At 43.5% G+C, this 17,738-nt stretch overlaps 1 protein-coding gene across 1 annotated transcript in view; it reads left to right on the top strand.

Annotated features, from left to right (window-relative positions):
- Positions 1–17,738, top strand: part of lrp4 (low density lipoprotein receptor-related protein 4) — a 156,290-nt gene that overhangs the window by 113,784 nt on the left and 24,768 nt on the right. Inside the window, exons 15-16 of the mRNA XM_034078171.1 lie at positions 7,164–7,340; positions 8,888–9,013. Of these exons, the coding sequence (XP_033934062.1) occupies positions 7,164–7,340; positions 8,888–9,013 (303 nt within the window). The remainder of the gene's footprint in view (positions 1–7,163; positions 7,341–8,887; positions 9,014–17,738) is intronic.

The raw sequence follows: 17,738 nt of genomic DNA, 5'->3' as shown, positions 1-17,738 counted from the left end.
TCTTCAGCCTGTGCTGTGACCACACCCCCCCCCACATCCCACTCAACTAAAATCGCCCTCCTTCACATCAGATCACTCAACAAGAAAGCCGTCATCCTCCATGACCTAATCTTGGAAAAATCCCTTGACTTCCTTCTGCTCACCGAAACCTGGCAACAGACCGATGACTTCTTCTCCCTCAACCAAACATCCCCCCTGGCTTTAAATACATCACTAAACCCTGCCCGTCCCGCCGTGGTGGCCTTGCTGTAATCCATGATCAGAACATCCAGATCACAGAACTCACCCTCCCCTCAGTATCATCCTTTGAATTCATTGCCTTCAAAGCCCCTCCCTCACTGACAGTCATCCTCATCTACCGGCCTCCTAAACCTCATTCCTCCTTCCTCTCCAATTTCACTGAATTCATCACACTTGCCTCATCCCTCTCTCAACGTCTGTTATTACTTGGTGACCTCAACATTCACATTGACTCACCCACCTGCAAGCTGGCATCCAAATTCACAACCCTACTGGACAATTTCACTATCACCCAACATGTCACCTTCCCCACCGATGACAAAGGACACATCCTTGATCTTGTTTGCTCTACCAACCTCCCAGTGATTGAACTCCACTCATTGCCTCCCCCACCAGAAACCCCTGCCCACCCAGAAACATCACCTTCCGTAATCTACACTTCATTGACCATAACCATCTCTCCGAACTGCTATCGTCTAATCTCCCCCTGGACCCAAACCTCAGCTCACCTGATGATCTGCTCAACCACTTCAACTCCACCCTACTCACCTCCCTCAACACTCTAGCGCCCCTCAAAAATAAAACTGTTACTTTCAAAACCTCCTCACCCTGGTTCACACCCGCACTCCGTAAAATGAACCAGCGAGGCCGCCAACTTGAACATCCCTCACAGTCCATCACATACGCTACAAACTCCATCTCAATGCATACAAAGATGCTCTTATTGCCGCTAAATCTGCCTACCTCACCAACATCTACACTGACCCCTCCCGTAACACCAGGACCCTCTTCTCCACAGTTAACAAACTCTTCAAACCCCGTGCTGACAACCTCCCTACTTCTACTTCCTCCTCCTGCTGCCTTGATATTATTCCAACAGGATTTTTCAAAGATGTTTTGCCTTGCATGGCCTCAAAACTACTTCATATAGTAAACAAATCTCTTCACTCAGGTATTTTTCCACAGGCCCTGAAAACTGCAGTCATTAAACCGCTCTTAAAAAAGAATAATCTAGATGCTTCAGTAATGAACAATTACAGGCCCATATCAAACTTCCCATTTATAGGTAAAATCATTGAAAAAGTTGTTTTTCAACAGTTGAGTAATTTCTTGCATTTAAATAACTGTTTAGATGTGTTCCAGTCAGGCTTTCGTCCAAACCACAGCACTGAGACTGCTCTTGTAAAGGTCTTTAATGACATCCACTTAAACACAGACAGTGGCAGAACTTCAGTGTTAGTATTATTAGATCTCAGTGCTGCGTTTGACACTGTTGACCACAGCATATTACTAGACCGACTGGAAAACTGGGTGGGACTTTCGGAAACAGTTCTAAATTGGTTTGAATCCTACTTAAAGGATAGAAACAACTTTGTTTCTATATGTAAATGCACATCTGAGTTGACAAATATGACATGTGGGGTTCCTCAAGGCTCCATCTTAGGGCCTCTTCTCTTTAACATCTACATGCTACCACTGGCTCTGATAATGAAGAACAACAAAATAAGTTACCATAGCTATGCAGATGACACACAAATGTACGTAACAATTTCACCAGGAGACTATGCTCCAATTCAAACACTGAGTAAGTGCATTGAACAAATCAATGACTGGATGTGTCAGAACCTTCTCCAATTAAACAAAGATAAAACTGAGGTAATGGTTTTTGGAGCCAAGGCAGAACGTTTAATAGTTAGCGCTGAGCTTCAGTCTGCAATGTTCAAAGCAACAGATAAAGCCAGAAATCTAGGTGTAGTCATGGACTCTGACCTGAGTTTCAACAGTCACATTAAAACAGTTACTAAATCAGCCTAAAGAATATATCTAGGATTAAAAGACTAATGTCACAGCAGGATTTGGAAAAAATTGTCCATGCCTTTATCTTCAGTAGACTCGACTACTGCAATGGTGTCTTCACAGGTCTCACTAAAAAATCTATTAGAAAGCTGCAGCTGATTCAGAACACCGCTGCTCGAGTCCTCACTAACACTAAGAAAGTGGATCACATCACTCCAGTTCTGAAGTTTTTACACTGGCTTCCTGTGTGTCAAATAATAGATTTCAAAATATTGCTGCTGGTTTATAAAGCACTGAATGGTTTAGACCCAAAATACATTACTGACCTCCTGCTAAATTATGAACCATCCAGATATCTCAGGTCTTCAGGGACTGGTCAGCTTTCTGTCCCCAGAGTCAGAACTAAACATGGTAAAGCAGCGTTCAGTTATTATGCTCCAAATATCTGGAACAAACTCCCAGAAACCTGCAGGTCCGCTGCAACTCTTACTACTTTTAAATCCAGGCTGAAGACTTTTCTTTTTGTCGCTGCTTTTAATTGAACTATTCATATCTTAAACTGCACTGTAACTTTTATCCATGTACTTTTTCTTTTAATGTTTAATTGAACTATTCATATTTTAGACTGCACTGTAACTTTTATCCATGTATTTTTCCTTTTAATGTTTATTTTATTATCTTTTCTTTTTTAATGCTTCATGTCTTTCATTTTTTGTAAAGCACTTTGAATTGCCTTGCGTTGAAAAGTGCTATATAAATAAACTTGCCTTGCCTTACTTGCAGCTCCTTCCTCCAGTTTTTTGCAGACAAAATTAATGCCATTAACCACTCCTTCTCAGCTCCATCTGATCTACAAGCATCTCCCCCAACCTCCACCGCTACCACTTCTCCCCCCATCTCCCTTGTCCTCCTGACTCCTCCTCTCCAGCGCCGCCTCTCCCAGTTCAACCTGGTTACCCCACTTGAAATACTCCATCTGATCGGTTCCTCAAATCCCACAACCTGCTCCCTTGACCCTCTACCCACTCCTCTCCTGAAGTCCTGCCTCCCCGTCCTCTGCCCCTATCTTGCTAACCTTTTCAACTCCTCGCTGTCCCATGGAACCGTCCCTTCTGCCTTCAAAACTGCTGCCGTTACTCCAATCCTCAAAAAACCCGGTCTTGATCCCTCCTCCCTCACTAATTACCGCCCCATCTCCAACCTACCATTCCTCTCAAAAACTCTTGAACGCATTGTTTCCAAACAAATCCACTGCCATCTCCAAAGCAAACAGCTCTACGAATCCCTTCAGTCTGGATTTTGTCCTCAGCACAGTACAGAAACTGCACTCGTCAAAGTCCTCAATGACCTCCTCACCTCTGCTGACACTGGTTACCTCAATATTCTCATCCTCCTCGACCTGAGTGCAGCCTTCGATACCGTGAGCCACAACATCCTGCTCACCCGACTCAGGGACATTGGTATTGAAGGTATTGCACTCAGATGGCTCCAGTCCTACCTCACTGAACGATCCCACTTCATCTCCCTCCCCAACCACTCCTCTGCCACAGCCTCAGTCACCCAAGGCATTCCTCAAGGATCAGTACTTGGCCCCCTCCTCTTCATCATTTACATCCTCCCCCTCGGTCAGATACTCCCCTGCTGGACTTCCACTGCTATGCTGATGACACTCAGATCTACCTCAGCACCAAATCCCTCCATAACCCACCCCTTACCCACATCGATTCCTGTCTGACAGCTATTAAAACTTGGATGCAACATAACCTCCTCAAACTGAACAGCAACAAAACAGAACTCCTCCTAATCGGCTCCAAATCCACCCTCAGCAAGGTCACTAACATAACTCTCACCATCGATGGCACCATTGTTTCCCACTCCAATCAGGCACGCAACCTCGGCATAATCTTTGACCCCACCCTCTCCCTCGAACCTCACATTCGCCAAACAGTCAAAACCTAATTTTTCCACCTCCGCAATATTGCAGAAATCTGACCCTCTCTCACCCGCCCCGCAGCCGAACGACTAATTCATGCCTTCATTTCCTCCTGCCTTGACTACTGCAACTCACTTCTTTACGGCATCAGCACTACATCCCTCAACAGACTCCAACTGGTTCAAAATGCAGTTGCACGTCTCCTCACGCATACCAAATCATGGCATCACATCACCCCAGTCCTCAAAGACCTCCACTGGCTTCCTGTCTCCCATTGCATCAAAATTCTGGTCCTCACCTACAAAGCACTCCACCATCTGGCCCCCCCTTATCTCACAAACCTTCTCACCCTTTATCAACCCCCACGGTCTCTCAGATCCACCACAGCCGGACTCCTATCCATTCCCACATCCACACTCTGCGGTTTTGGGGACAGAGCCTTCTCAGTGGCAGCTCCTAGGCTCTGGAATTCCCTCCCCCAAGATCTCTGTGACTCTGAGTCCCTCACAGTCTTTCAGTCCCGCCTCAAAACACATCTTTTCAACTCTGTCTACCCATAAGCCCCCCCACCTCTCAATCAACTTCCTCTTGACTGTTTATTTTACTTTATTCATTTGTTTGCCTGTCCTTGTTTGTCTACCCTCCCTCTTACTGTAAAGTGTCTTTGAGTTATAGAAAAACGCTATATAAATATAATGTATTATTATTACCAACCTCTATTATTTCAGCAGCACTTACAAACATTTTCAAACTATTCCGTCCCTACTCCAGACATCAGCACATTTGTGTTCACCTTTTAGTGTTTAATGATAAAGTTGAGCTTTTACTCCCAATGCTGACTTTATGCAAGGAATACCAGTTATTTGTACATTAATACTTTGTCATGCCAGTAAACATGGGAAATGCAGTTAACAGTTATAGTTTTTAAGGTCAAAATACACAGGAAACTGACAATACAGCATATTGCATAACATATTGATAAATACAGGAATTCAATGTTAAATCTGAATGAAAAACACTTTATATTAATAATATATCTACAATACCTGCACAAATCTAGTTTTATATGTTGTTATTTTGATTGTCTTTGTTCTATGTCCCCGTTCTTCTCAACTTCGCATGGCCGGTATCCTGAAAGCCGAGATAACTTATTATTAAAATAAAACATAACAGAACCAACAGCCATCCTGATAGAGCTTCCCATGTCCTACAAAATCAAAATGTATGTCCTCCAAAAGTCTGTGACATCCACTTTTTAAAACATCGGATTGAGCCACAGCCATTTAAAACTATATGACTAAAATATGTACTAGGCGCAATATTTAAAAGTTAAGAAATTAAACTAGTCTGTGAACTTTGGTGGAAAAAATGTGTACTGGCAAACAGTTTCTACAAATCTTTGGCATGTTTGTGCTGCAGCCAACACATGCTTTTACTGCTGCACCAAAGATAAGATACAATAACAGAGTATAGTAAACTTTTTCTGGAGACAAACTGAGATATATTACATATTTTCTTTCATCTACACACTAATGAAGGTGCAAACCAAAGGGGAATTAAACAGAAGACGTTCCTAGATTAAAATAATAAAACTTTTGTTTCTTAGAATTTTAGCTCAAGTACAAACACAATTACTCTAATCCTCGTGGTTCCTTATTCATCTGTCTTTTCTCCAGTTGTAGCCATTTACCACTTGACATATGCCTTGCTGTTAAACACTGTCATTAAATGAGCAACGCTGTTTTAAAAGCCCTGGGCCACCATACTTGCCACTCCACCACGGCTCAGGAATCACTTTTTCCATCCATTTGGCACTTACATCCAACTGGTTGCACAGATACTTCACCGGAGGATGATTAAGCTGGAGAGAGAAAGAGAACGTCACCCTGAGCAGATGTTCCCAATAGAGACAAATCTGCGAGGAGTTCCCTGACTTTTACACGTGTTACTGTTTAGGCATGGCTTCCACTGACTGGATGTCAACAACTTGTTAAAATATAAAGGACTCAAAGCCTTGATGTCCAGTTCTAATGCAGCCAACTTTTTAAAATCTTTCGTAACCAGCTTTTGCTATCCATCCATCTTTAACTGTGATCATTGCTTGTTCAAAAGACATGCTGTGTTTAATATATAGTGGGAAAAACATGTTTTAAGACAACAAGGCCAATAAAAATGTATTGTTGTTGCACAAAAGTATTTCTCTACTAGCTAAAGAATTCTCTTAAAAAGCATTTAGACCATCAACAAACAATTAAACTCTCCAATAAATCTCAACTTGGGAGATTGTTAGGGTTAGGATACATCAAACTCTTTTACCTTGTAAGTGAAAAGACTGGGATATATAACTGTACATCAGATTACAATCTCCTATTTAAATTATTCAAAGCTACAAAGTAAATTAAAAAAAGGTACATATCCGAACACTACCGGCCCGTCCACACGGCGGTGTGCGTTGCTTCAACGCTTCTGCCCATTCACTTTGAATGGGGCGACGTCACACTTTGCCGAACGGCATTGTGGGAGCGTGGCTTCGCTTTGCTCACGTTGCTTGCTTCAAAAGTTGAGCAATGTTCAACTTTTGAAGCTTCGGCGGAAGCGTCAGCCAATCAAATCATATGCCAGTACAAGCTCTAGCCAATCAAACCAATGTGTCCGGGGTGGGAGATTCATGTGATTGGTTGTTGGTCGAGTTTCAGACACGCCTGCCGGCAAGCTTCAACTTACACCGCCGTGTGGACGCTGCGTATCAGTCTCTTGCACCAGCCCAACGCTCTTAAAGACTGTTCTCAGATCCTGCATGGAAAAGTCACATTATTTGAGTATCCTGATGGAGAATCTCTGCTTTTGGCCGCTCTGACCACAACTAAGCCAGCTATAGCCCAATGAAAGGCAGGGTAATTGAAAGCAGCTCTAAATGGAGACGTTATGACATCAGCTAAGCCCGCAGCACTGAAAGGGAGGATGTTTGGAGAGCATTGGTGGAACAAGCCAAATGCAGTGGTTGTTCTTTCCATTTTTTTCTGTGTGTTTGGATTTCAACGTCCACATGAAACTCACAAAATCATTACTCCATGATGATGCCAGACTTGGCGCCTGCATTTTATCAGTACTGCTCATTGTTCCTGAAAGATGCCCTTTTGTTGTTCTATCGCACACACCATCGAGCATCTCTATTCTCTATCTGTGTTTCTAGGCCTGCCCCATCCGTTTGCCATCACTGTGTTTGAGGACAGCCTATACTGGACAGACTGGCACACCAAAAGCATCAACAGTGCCAATAAATTCACCGGCAAGAACCAGGAGATCATTCGCAACAAGCTGCACTTTCCCATGGACATCCACACCCTGCACCCCCAGAGGCAGCCTGCAGGTCAGTACTCAGTCATGCTGGAGGCCAACTTGAGTTTAAAGTTTGTAAAATATCCATCAAATCTGAGTGATAGCAGCGAGGATAAGAGGAAAGAAGGAAGTTAGATAAAGTGTGTTTATTATATTATGTTTCATCAAAGGCTAGTACTGTCATGAACATACATGAACATATATTTTCTGCCATTGTTGTTGAATAATAGCAAGGTCACAAAGCTGCCACTTGAATCAGGTCTATCAATCGCATCACACAGAAGGATTCAATATGTTTTCCTCTTTCTACGAACAGCACCATGAAATGGCAAAAGTCAACATTGCTAATCCTTTTATTTAGGTTTTGCAGTAATATGCAAAAACGCAACATTATTTGTCCATATTGCAATATTGCATATTGTAAATGTAAACCAGACTTTTCTAGATGTTTTATTATTTGCCATTACCCACATAGTCATTATATCCACATTACCGATGGCCTGCTGATGATTATTATTATTGCGTAAATATTCATCCCTTCAGTATTGTCGCAATATTGATACAAAGGTATTTATATATTTTTTGATATGAGCTCGATGAAGACAGACGTGAAAAACTGGAAACTTTATTGAACACAGAAGTGAAAACTTTTCCCATATGGTGGCAAACCCAGCGCTGATTGAATGATTTGTTGCACTTGTGTTACACCCTGTGGGTAACTGGCCTGTTGAGGTGTTTTATCAGCATGATGGCAAAACGTGTGTTCTCTGCTAACAAAACATGTTGAACTTGAGTTCTGGCCAAGAGAACATGTTGATAATCATTCTGATAAGGTTTTATAACAGCTAGACACTAAACAGAGAGCTACGATGGCAGAGGGAGGTCAGTCCTTTTGTGTCGCTGTAGATTCAGTGAGTCATGTGAGCTCATGTGCAAGTGGAATAGATTATAACTCTTCATCAAGTGTACAATTCAGATCATGAGTGAAATCCAGACACACACTGTGACTGATTTACTTTGGAAGAAACAAAAACTCAAGCTCTGCTGTCTGTTTAAATGGAAAAAACGTGATTTAGTTTAATGGTTCACAAAAAAGAAGTAGACATTCAACATCGAGAGTGAGAAGGCCTGACATGCAACCAAAGTCCGAGATTGGCACCACCAAAATATTATATTATAAATATGTTTGCTACAGCTGAGACACACACACACACACGCACACGCACACACACACACACACACACAATGATGCCTAATAGATAAGTCTACAATAAATGGTTAATGAGTTAAAAGGGGGCATGGCTTAAGAACAGGGAGCTCGGCTAACCTACACCGATGAAGAAGAACTCTTTGCTGAAGCCAATAATACTCACAAGAGTCTACAAATACGTGGCATTAACACAAACACACACCTTTTAACCCACACACTTGACCTCTATGTAGAGAGAGAGAAATCAGGCAGCCAAAGAGTAGGGACATTTTGGTGGACCAACAGAGTGTATAAAATAGCCTCTTCTCAAAGTGTCTTAAACCACATAGAGCATCACATACTGAGCTGTGTCTCTGTCTCTCCTGCAGGTGGCAGGAACCGCTGTGGTACCAACAACGGGGGCTGCAGCCACCTGTGTCTCCCCAGCAACAAGACCCACACCTGCGCCTGTCCCACCGGCTTCAAGAAGGTGGACCACTCCAACTGTGCAAGCGGTGAGTCCCTCACCATCTGGATGTTAACAATATGTCATATTTGAGTGAATGTTGCATATCTATTTATTCACAAAGCAATTAATGCCAACAACAGCAAGTGTAGTCAGCTAACACTTGTTTTAGAGAATGACATGTGCATGCAGAGGATTATAAGACATCCACTGAAGTGACATTTTATCTGATGGAAAGTTAAATTACATCATGTTACGATTCAGTGCCGCTAAAGAAGTCCTGAACAACAATTTAATTTCTTTGAATAGTTTTTAATGAATCCTTTTCTTTAGTTGGTTCATTACCCTGTGACATTTGCAGCACTTTAAATATTGTTAAAGTTTACACAACGTGTAGTCATAAAAAACATCTACATTTTACCATCATAATAATATATAATATAATCATGTTAGAGGAAGGGTTATCAGTTACGATGTTTATCAGTGAGTGTGTTTGAGCTGCTTGTTGAGTGTGTGTATTGTTATGCTGTGTTTACTGTTGACCCCACTGTTAAACCTAGAGACTGACAGAAGACCTTTGGTCTTTAATCAGGTCTGACAAGTTCCTGCTTTTTGCCCGAAGGACGGACATCCGACGAATCAGCTTTGATACAGAGGACATGTCCGATGATGTCATCCCTCTGGCTGACGTGCGTAATGCCGTGGCTCTGGACTGGGACGCCAAAGACGGCTACATCTACTGGACAGACGTCACCACAGACTCCATCAACAGAGCGCTGTGGAACGGCACCAAGCAGGAGGTCAGTGTCCTCTGCAGTCTGAATTAATCCCATCATTTCTCATATGTCCTCAATTTAGGCGAGGGCAGCAGCAGGATATAATATTATGCAATACTGCCATCTACTAGGGCTAATGGGAAAGTGCAACAGTAATGTAGTAGAGTTTATATTAAAACGTTGTTGTCCCTGTTTCTCCAGGTGGTGGTGGACACCAGTCTGGAGAGCCCAGCAGGTTTGGCGATTGACTGGGTGACCCACAAGCTCTACTGGACCGATGCTGGTTAAGCAACATCATTTCACAATGTTCACGTTTCACCTTAAAACATATTTCTGATTCATAAAAATAGATGATTGCACATAGCGGCGGGTGCTCTTGGATTTCAACCATTTATAACATGGGATTCTCAGGTACGGATCGTATCGAGGTGTCTAACGCAGATGGGAGCATGCGGACCTGTGTTGATATGGGAGAACCTGGACCGGCCCAGGGATATCGTCGTCGACCCGATTGGAGGGTGAGAAGACGAAAGTTGAAACATAAAAACCTCACCTTCGCATTGGCAATATTTGTCTTACTGGTGTTATTATTTCCACGTAGTTTCATGTACTGGACCGACTGGGGGCCAACCCAAAGATCGAGCGTGCAGGAATGGACGCCTCTAATCGGACCGTCATCATTTCGTCTAATCTGACGTGGCCCAACGGGCTCGCCATCGACCTACGAGACCACAACGCCTGTACTGGGCAGATGCTGGCATGAAGACCATTGAATTTGGCAACTTTGATGGTTCCGATCGACAGGTAACGGGTTGTTGATATGACAATATAAATCCTTTATGCCCATAAAATCAATATATTCATGCTGATTTGTCTGAGAAAGTCTGTAAACTTATGTTTACTTTCTATTATTTGCCCACAGGTTTTGATTGGCAGCCAGCTTGCCCCACCCTTTCGGCCTCACTGTGCACGAGGACAAGCTGTACTGGACGGACTGGCAGTCAAAGAGCATCCAGAGCGCGGACAAGCTCACCGGATTGGGAAGACACACGCTCGCAGAAAACCTGGAGAACCTCATGGACATCCACATGTTCCACAGACACCGGGAGACAGGTCTGTGTTCATCCACGTGCTGGAACAAGACTGAAGCACTGTCAGCTAGCATCAGGAAAATAATAAAACTTTAATTGTTTTGGGTCTGTGCTGCAACCCTTTAGATTAAATTAGATTCAAATGAATGAAACAATGACAATTGGAACTCTCAAGCTGTAATTTGAGGATGTTTAGATGCACATCAAATAAACAGTGTAGAAACGCTAGCCATTTATACTAGCTAATTACAGTTATTTGCCCAGACTTCGCAAAAGAGCCTCAAGGAAGAAGGCGAAACAAAAAACTGCAGTTTAAAGCCTCTCAAATTCAGCTTGTCTCTGTTTAATACGAAAATACATATCTTTAGGGTTTGGAGTGACAACACAATTACTTAAATGAAACCTTAGTCTTTGAGAAAATGGGTGTACAATTTTCTGACATTTTATAGACAAAAGATCAATTGATTAATCGAGAATATAATCGGCAAATAGCTAGTTTCAGCCTTTCTTCACACTTACCTAAAACTCATAGTCATTATTCCATTTCAAATCCAATGTGCAGCAATAACAGGGACATACATTCCTGTTGGACATGTGTAGTCTCTTGTGACAAAGGGAAAAAAGCCTTTTTGTGCCGCCGAGCTCAGATCCTGTGTCTCTGCTGACAGTGAGGGGATTACAGGTAAACTGAACCTAGATCACTGACAGAGAGCCTCGGGGGGCACATACCAAACTGAAACCTCACTGATCTCATCCATCTCATGTGTGGGGCTTTCCCCAAGTTCCCTTCAGGGAAGCTGTGTTTTTGTTTCCCCAACCTTCCCCATCCCCTATCCATTCCTTGCCTTGAAGCTAGCCTAGAAAGTAGGATGGTGGATGAGCTGAGTTGCTTTGTGTGTCTCCACCTATAGTTCGTAACCCGTGTGCAGAGAATAATGGAGGCTGCAGCCACCTCTGTCTCCTGGCCCCTGCTCCCAAAGCCTCCAGTTGTGCCTGTCCCACCGGCATCAACTTGCAGACGGATGGAAAGACTTGCACACCTGGTACAAACTCCCACTTCAGTGTCAAAAATAATGCAGTTATTGTTCTCTGTTCATCCATGTTTTCAGTGTAAACAACACCTTCTTGTTAATAATGTTAATGCGCTGGCCACAATGCAAATACCTTATGATATGACTTGTATATGTTTGGCTTACATCTACTGTAACTCATTGAGCTCCTAGGCAACATGTGTCTGCATGAGCAAAGATGCAATGGAGCCACGATGATGTCATCGCTCCAACTGACATGCTCAGAGCAGCAGACTTCAGATAGCAGTGTGCTAACAGTCCAGCCTTGAAGACATTTTCGGGACAGTTTGAGATTTCTTCAAATGCCGTTGTCATGGCAACACAATGCTCGCCTTGAAACACGGTTTTCTCATAACTTCAGTGAAAATACCAAACAGCCCAGAACTTCACAGGTTTGGTAACGATGCAACCATCAATGCATCTAAGCGTAGTATAGGGTGTCATCAAATGTCGTTGCCATGGCGACAGACCACTCGCCATGAAACAACACATGTGGCTGTAAGTCCAATCGACACGGTCCAATCGTCCCCCAATCTTCACTTGTATATCACCGGTCCATGCCTCAACAGCTCTACGCCAAATCAGAGATCTCACCATATGCCGTTTCCATGGAAACGCATCCCTCGCCATAAAACATGATGTCGCTATAAGTCCAATGGACACGGTCCAATCGTCCCACAATCTTCACTTGTATATCACCGGTCCATGCCTCAACAGCTCTACGCCAAATATGAGATCTCACCATATGCTGTTTCCATGGAAACGCATCCCTCGCCATAACACAGGATGTCGCTATAAGTCCAATGGACACGGTCCAATCGTCCCCCAATCTTCACTTGTATATCACCGGTCCATGCCTCAAGAGCTCTACGCCAAATCTGAGATCTCACCATATGCCGTTTCCATGGAAACACATCCGTCGCTATAACTCCTATGAAAATGTTTCAAAAGTGCTCAAACTTCACATTTGTGCTAACAGTCAAGCCGTGAAGGTTTGGTAATGATGCAGCCATCAACGCATCTAAGCGTATTATGGGGTGTCATCAAATGCCGTTACCATGGCAACAAAATGCTCGCCTTGAAACACGGTTTTCTCATAACTTCAGTGAAAATACTCCAAACAGCCCAAGACTTCACAGGTTTGGTAACGATACAGCCATCAACGCATCTAAGCGTATTATGGGGGTGTCATCAAATGTAGTTGCCATGGCAACAGATCATTCGCCATCAAGTTAGTTCAGAAGTTTGCAGTTCAAATATTCTGCTGCTTTTCCAAGCCTTTTACTTTTTTTTCTCTCAGCACACATTCAAGCCCCCTGTGTTCATGTATCATTTCAATCTAAATTCTTCACTTTCTTCCTACACATTTCATTTTAATCTAAATTCTTCACTTTCTTCTTACACATTACATTTCAGCATAGCAGTTTAGCGTCAGCTTTTCAGCATAAAGCATTCCCACTAGCAATTTCTTCAGGAATTGCATTCTCTAGTTAGTGATAGTAATTCCAGCATGAGAGGACGCTGGCGCTGACTGTTCGCCGCTTCTCTGTCTGAAAATCCCGTCTTTCTTTGTGTTAATCTAAGAGTTTCTGACCATTTTCTACTACTATAGTTTTCTAACTATTCTGTGGCTTTTGTGTTCTGATCTGACACATTTGTTACACCCGATTGTCACTTTTGACGGACACTCTGGTTTTCTACCCTGCTACACCTGCCATTGTAGCCCACCTGCTAACACTTCTCCATCCATCAAATAACCAGCCCCATTCTTCGTCCTGACCCTCCCCGTGGCTGTGGGTCCCAACTCTGGTTCTTTAAATCTCCCGCTCCTGCTGTAAAGGACATCCCGCGACTGACCTCTCATCCTGTCTGACGGCTGCCAACAGCTCCACCTGCAGCGCCGCTGGTCTACAATCAAAGCCAGCGCTGTGCTAACGCTAGCATCCTAGTGCGGCACTACAATGTTACGATACTCTGTCTCCCAACTTTTTCATCTCAATAACTTTTTTGCGCTTCCTCTAAGTTTGTCTGTCATCAAATGCCTCGGGCTTCTACGCAAACCGAGGTATGTCTATAGAGGTTCCAAACGCAGATTTGTTTACTCAATTTACAATCATCCATAACATCCATCTGGTCGACTAACCGCTATGTCCCACAACTGTCATGTCACCTGAGCGCCTTTATTACTCCATACTATACACCCACCACTGGTCCGTTACAATCCCAGCTGTACCGCAAACCTGGAGTGGATTCCACTGCCCTCTGCTCAGAGCTGGTCCAAATACCTGGTGTGGATCCCACTGCCCTCTGCTCAGAGCTGGTCCAAATTCCTGGAGTGGATCCCACTGCCCTCTGCTCAGACCCGGTCAAAATACCTGGAGTGGATTCCACTGCCCTCTGCTCAGACCCGGTCCAAATACATGGAGTGGATTCCACTGCCCTCTGCCCAGAGATGGTACAAATACCTGGAGGGGATTCCACTGCCCTCTGCTCAGAGATGGTACAAATACCTGGAGTGGATTCCACTGCCCTCTGCTCAGAGATGGTCCAAATACCTGGAGTGGCATCCACTGCCCTCTGCTCAGAGATGGTCCAAATACCTGGAGTGGATTATACTGCCCTCTGCCCAGAGATGGTCCAGATACCTGATAATAACACACTTCATTCCACCTCCACTCCGCTCCTCCCCCCCATCTGATGTCCCCCCCCGCACTGTCAACCTGAACAACCTCATACCTCTTCAGCCTGTGCTGTGACCACCCCCCCCCACATCCCACTCAACTAAAATCGCCCTCCTTCACATCAGATCACTCAACAAGAAAGCCGTCATCCTCCATGACCTAATCTTGGAAAAATCCCTTGACTTCCTTCTGCTCACCGAAACCTGGCAACAGACCGATGACTTCTTCTCCCTCAACCAAACATCCCCCCTGGCTTTAAATACATCACTAAACCCTGCCCGTCCCGCCGTGGTGGCCTTGCTGTAATCCATGATCAGAACATCCAGATCACAGAACTCACCCTCCCCTCAGTATCATCCTTTGAATTCATTGCCTTCAAAGCCCCTCCCTCACTGACAGTCATCCTCATCTACCGGCCTCCTAAACCTCATTCCTCCTTCCTCTCCAATTTCACTGAATTCATCACACTTGCCTCATCCCTCTCTCAACGTCTGTTATTACTTGGTGACCTCAACATTCACATTGACTCACCCACCTGCAAGCTGGCATCCAAATTCACAACCCTACTGGACAATTTCACTATCACCCAACATGTCACCTTCCCCACCGATGACAAAGGACACATCCTTGATCTTGTTTGCTCTACCAACCTCCCAGTGATTGAACTCCACTCATTGCCTCCCCCACCAGAAACCCCTGCCCACCCAGAAACATCACCTTCCGTAATCTACACTTCATTGACCATAACCATCTCTCCGAACTGCTATCGTCTAATCTCCCCCTGGACCCAAACCTCAGCTCACCTGATGATCTGCTCAACCACTTCAACTCCACCCTACTCACCTCCCTCAACACTCTAGCGCCCCTCAAAAATAAACTGTTACTTTCAAAACCTCCTCACCCTGGTTCACACCCGCACTCCGTAAAATGAACCAGCGAGGCCGCCAACTTGAACATCCCTCACAGTCCATCACATACGCTACAAACTCCATCTCAATGCATACAAAGATGCTCTTATTGCCGCTAAATCTGCCTACCTCACCAACATCTACACTGACCCCTCCCGTAACACCAGGACCCTCTTCTCCACAGACAAACTCTTCAAACCCCGTGCTGACAACCTCCCTACTTCTACTTCCTTCCTGCTGCCTTGATATTATTCCAACAGGATTTTTCAAAGATGTTTTGCCTTGCATGGCCTCAAAACTACTTCATATAGTAAACAAATCTCTTCACTCAGGTATTTTTCCACAGGCCCTGAAAACTGCAGTCATTAAACCGCTCTTAAAAAAGAATAATCTAGATGCTTCAGTAATGAACAATTACAGGCCCATATCAAACTTCCCATTTATAGGTAAAATCATTGAAAAAGTTGTTTTTCAACAGTTGAGTAATTTCTTGCATTTAAATAACTGTTTAGATGTGTTCCAGTCAGGCTTTCGTCCAAACCACAGCACTGAGACTGCTCTTGTAAAGGTCTTTAATGACATCCACTTAAACACAGACAGTGGCAGAACTTCAGTGTTAGTATTATTAGATCTCAGTGCTGCGTTTGACACTGTTGGCCACAGCATATTACTAGACCGACTGGAAACTGGGTGGGACTTTCGGATACAGGTTCTAAATTGGTTTGAATCCTACTTAAAGGATAGAAACAACTTTGTTTCTATATGTAAATGCACAATCTGAGTTGACAAATATGACATGTGGGGTTCCTCAAGGCTCCATCTTAGGGCCTCTTCTCTTTAACATCTACATGCTACCACTGGCTCTGATAATGAAGAACAACAAAATAAGTTACCATAGCTATGCAGATGACACACAAATGTACGTAACAATTTCACCAGGAGACTATGCTCAATTCAAACACTGAGTAAGTGCATGAACAAATCAATGACTGGATGTGTCAGAACCTTCTCCAATTAAACAAAGATAAAACTGAGGTAATGGTTTTTGGAGCCAAGGCAGAACGTTTAATAGTTAGCGCTGAGCTTCAGTCTGCAATGTTCAAAGCAACAGATAAAGCCAGAAATCTAGGTGTAGTCATGGACTCTGACCTGAGTTTCAACAGTCACATTAAAACAGTTACTAAATCAGCCTAAAGAATATATCTAGGATTAAAAGACTAATGTCACAGCAGGATTTGGAAAAAATTGTCCATGCCTTTATCTTCAGTAGACTCGACTACTGCAATGGTGTCTTCACAGGTCTCACTAAAAAATCTATTAGAAAGCTGCAGCTGATTCAGAACACCGCTGCTCGAGTCCTCACTAACACTAAGAAAGTGGATCACATCATTCCAGTTCTGAAGTTTTTACACTGGCTTCCTGTGTGTCAAATAATAGATTTCAAAATATTGCTGCTGGTTTATAAAGCACTGAATGGTTTAGACCCAAAATACATTACTGACCTCCTGCTAAATTATGAACCATCCAGATATCTCAGGTCTTCAGGGACTGGTCAGCTTTCTGTCCCCAGAGTCAGAACTAAACATGGTAAAGCAGCGTTCAGTTATTATGCTCCAAATATCTGGAACAAACTCCCAGAAACCTGCAGGTCCGCTGCAACTCTTACTACTTTTAAATCCAGGCTGAAGACTTTTCTTTTTTGTCGCTGCTTTTAATTGAACTATTCATATCTTAAACTGCACTGTAACTTTTATCCATGTACTTTTTTCTTTTAATGTTTAATTGAACTATTCATATTTTAGACTGCACTGTAACTTTTATCCATGTATTTTTCCTTTTAATGTTTATTTTATTATCTTTTCTTTTTTAATGCTTCATGTCTTTCATTTTTTGTAAAGCACTTTGAATTGCCTTGCGTTGAAAAGTGCTATATAAATAAACTTGCCTTGCCTTACTTGCAGCTCCTTCCTCCAGTTTTTGCAGACAAAATTAATGCCATTAACCACTCCTTCTCAGCTCCATCTGATCTACAAGCATTCTCCCCCAACCTCCACCGCTACCACTTCTCCCCCCATCTCCCTTGTCCTCCTGACTCCTCCTCTCCAGCGCCGCCTCTCCCAGTTCAACCTGGTTACCCCCACTTGAAATACTCCATCTGATCGGTTCCTCAAATCCCACAACCTGCTCCCTTGACCCCTCTACCCACTCCTCTCCTGAAGTCCTGCCTCCCCGTCCTCTGCCCCCTATC

The sequence above is a fragment of the Pseudochaenichthys georgianus genome, chromosome 3 (assembly GCF_902827115.2).
Source record: "Pseudochaenichthys georgianus chromosome 3, fPseGeo1.2, whole genome shotgun sequence".
In the NCBI taxonomy this organism is placed as follows: Eukaryota; Metazoa; Chordata; class Actinopteri; order Perciformes; family Channichthyidae; genus Pseudochaenichthys; species Pseudochaenichthys georgianus.
This window is presented reverse-complemented; position numbering and strand designations above follow the sequence as displayed.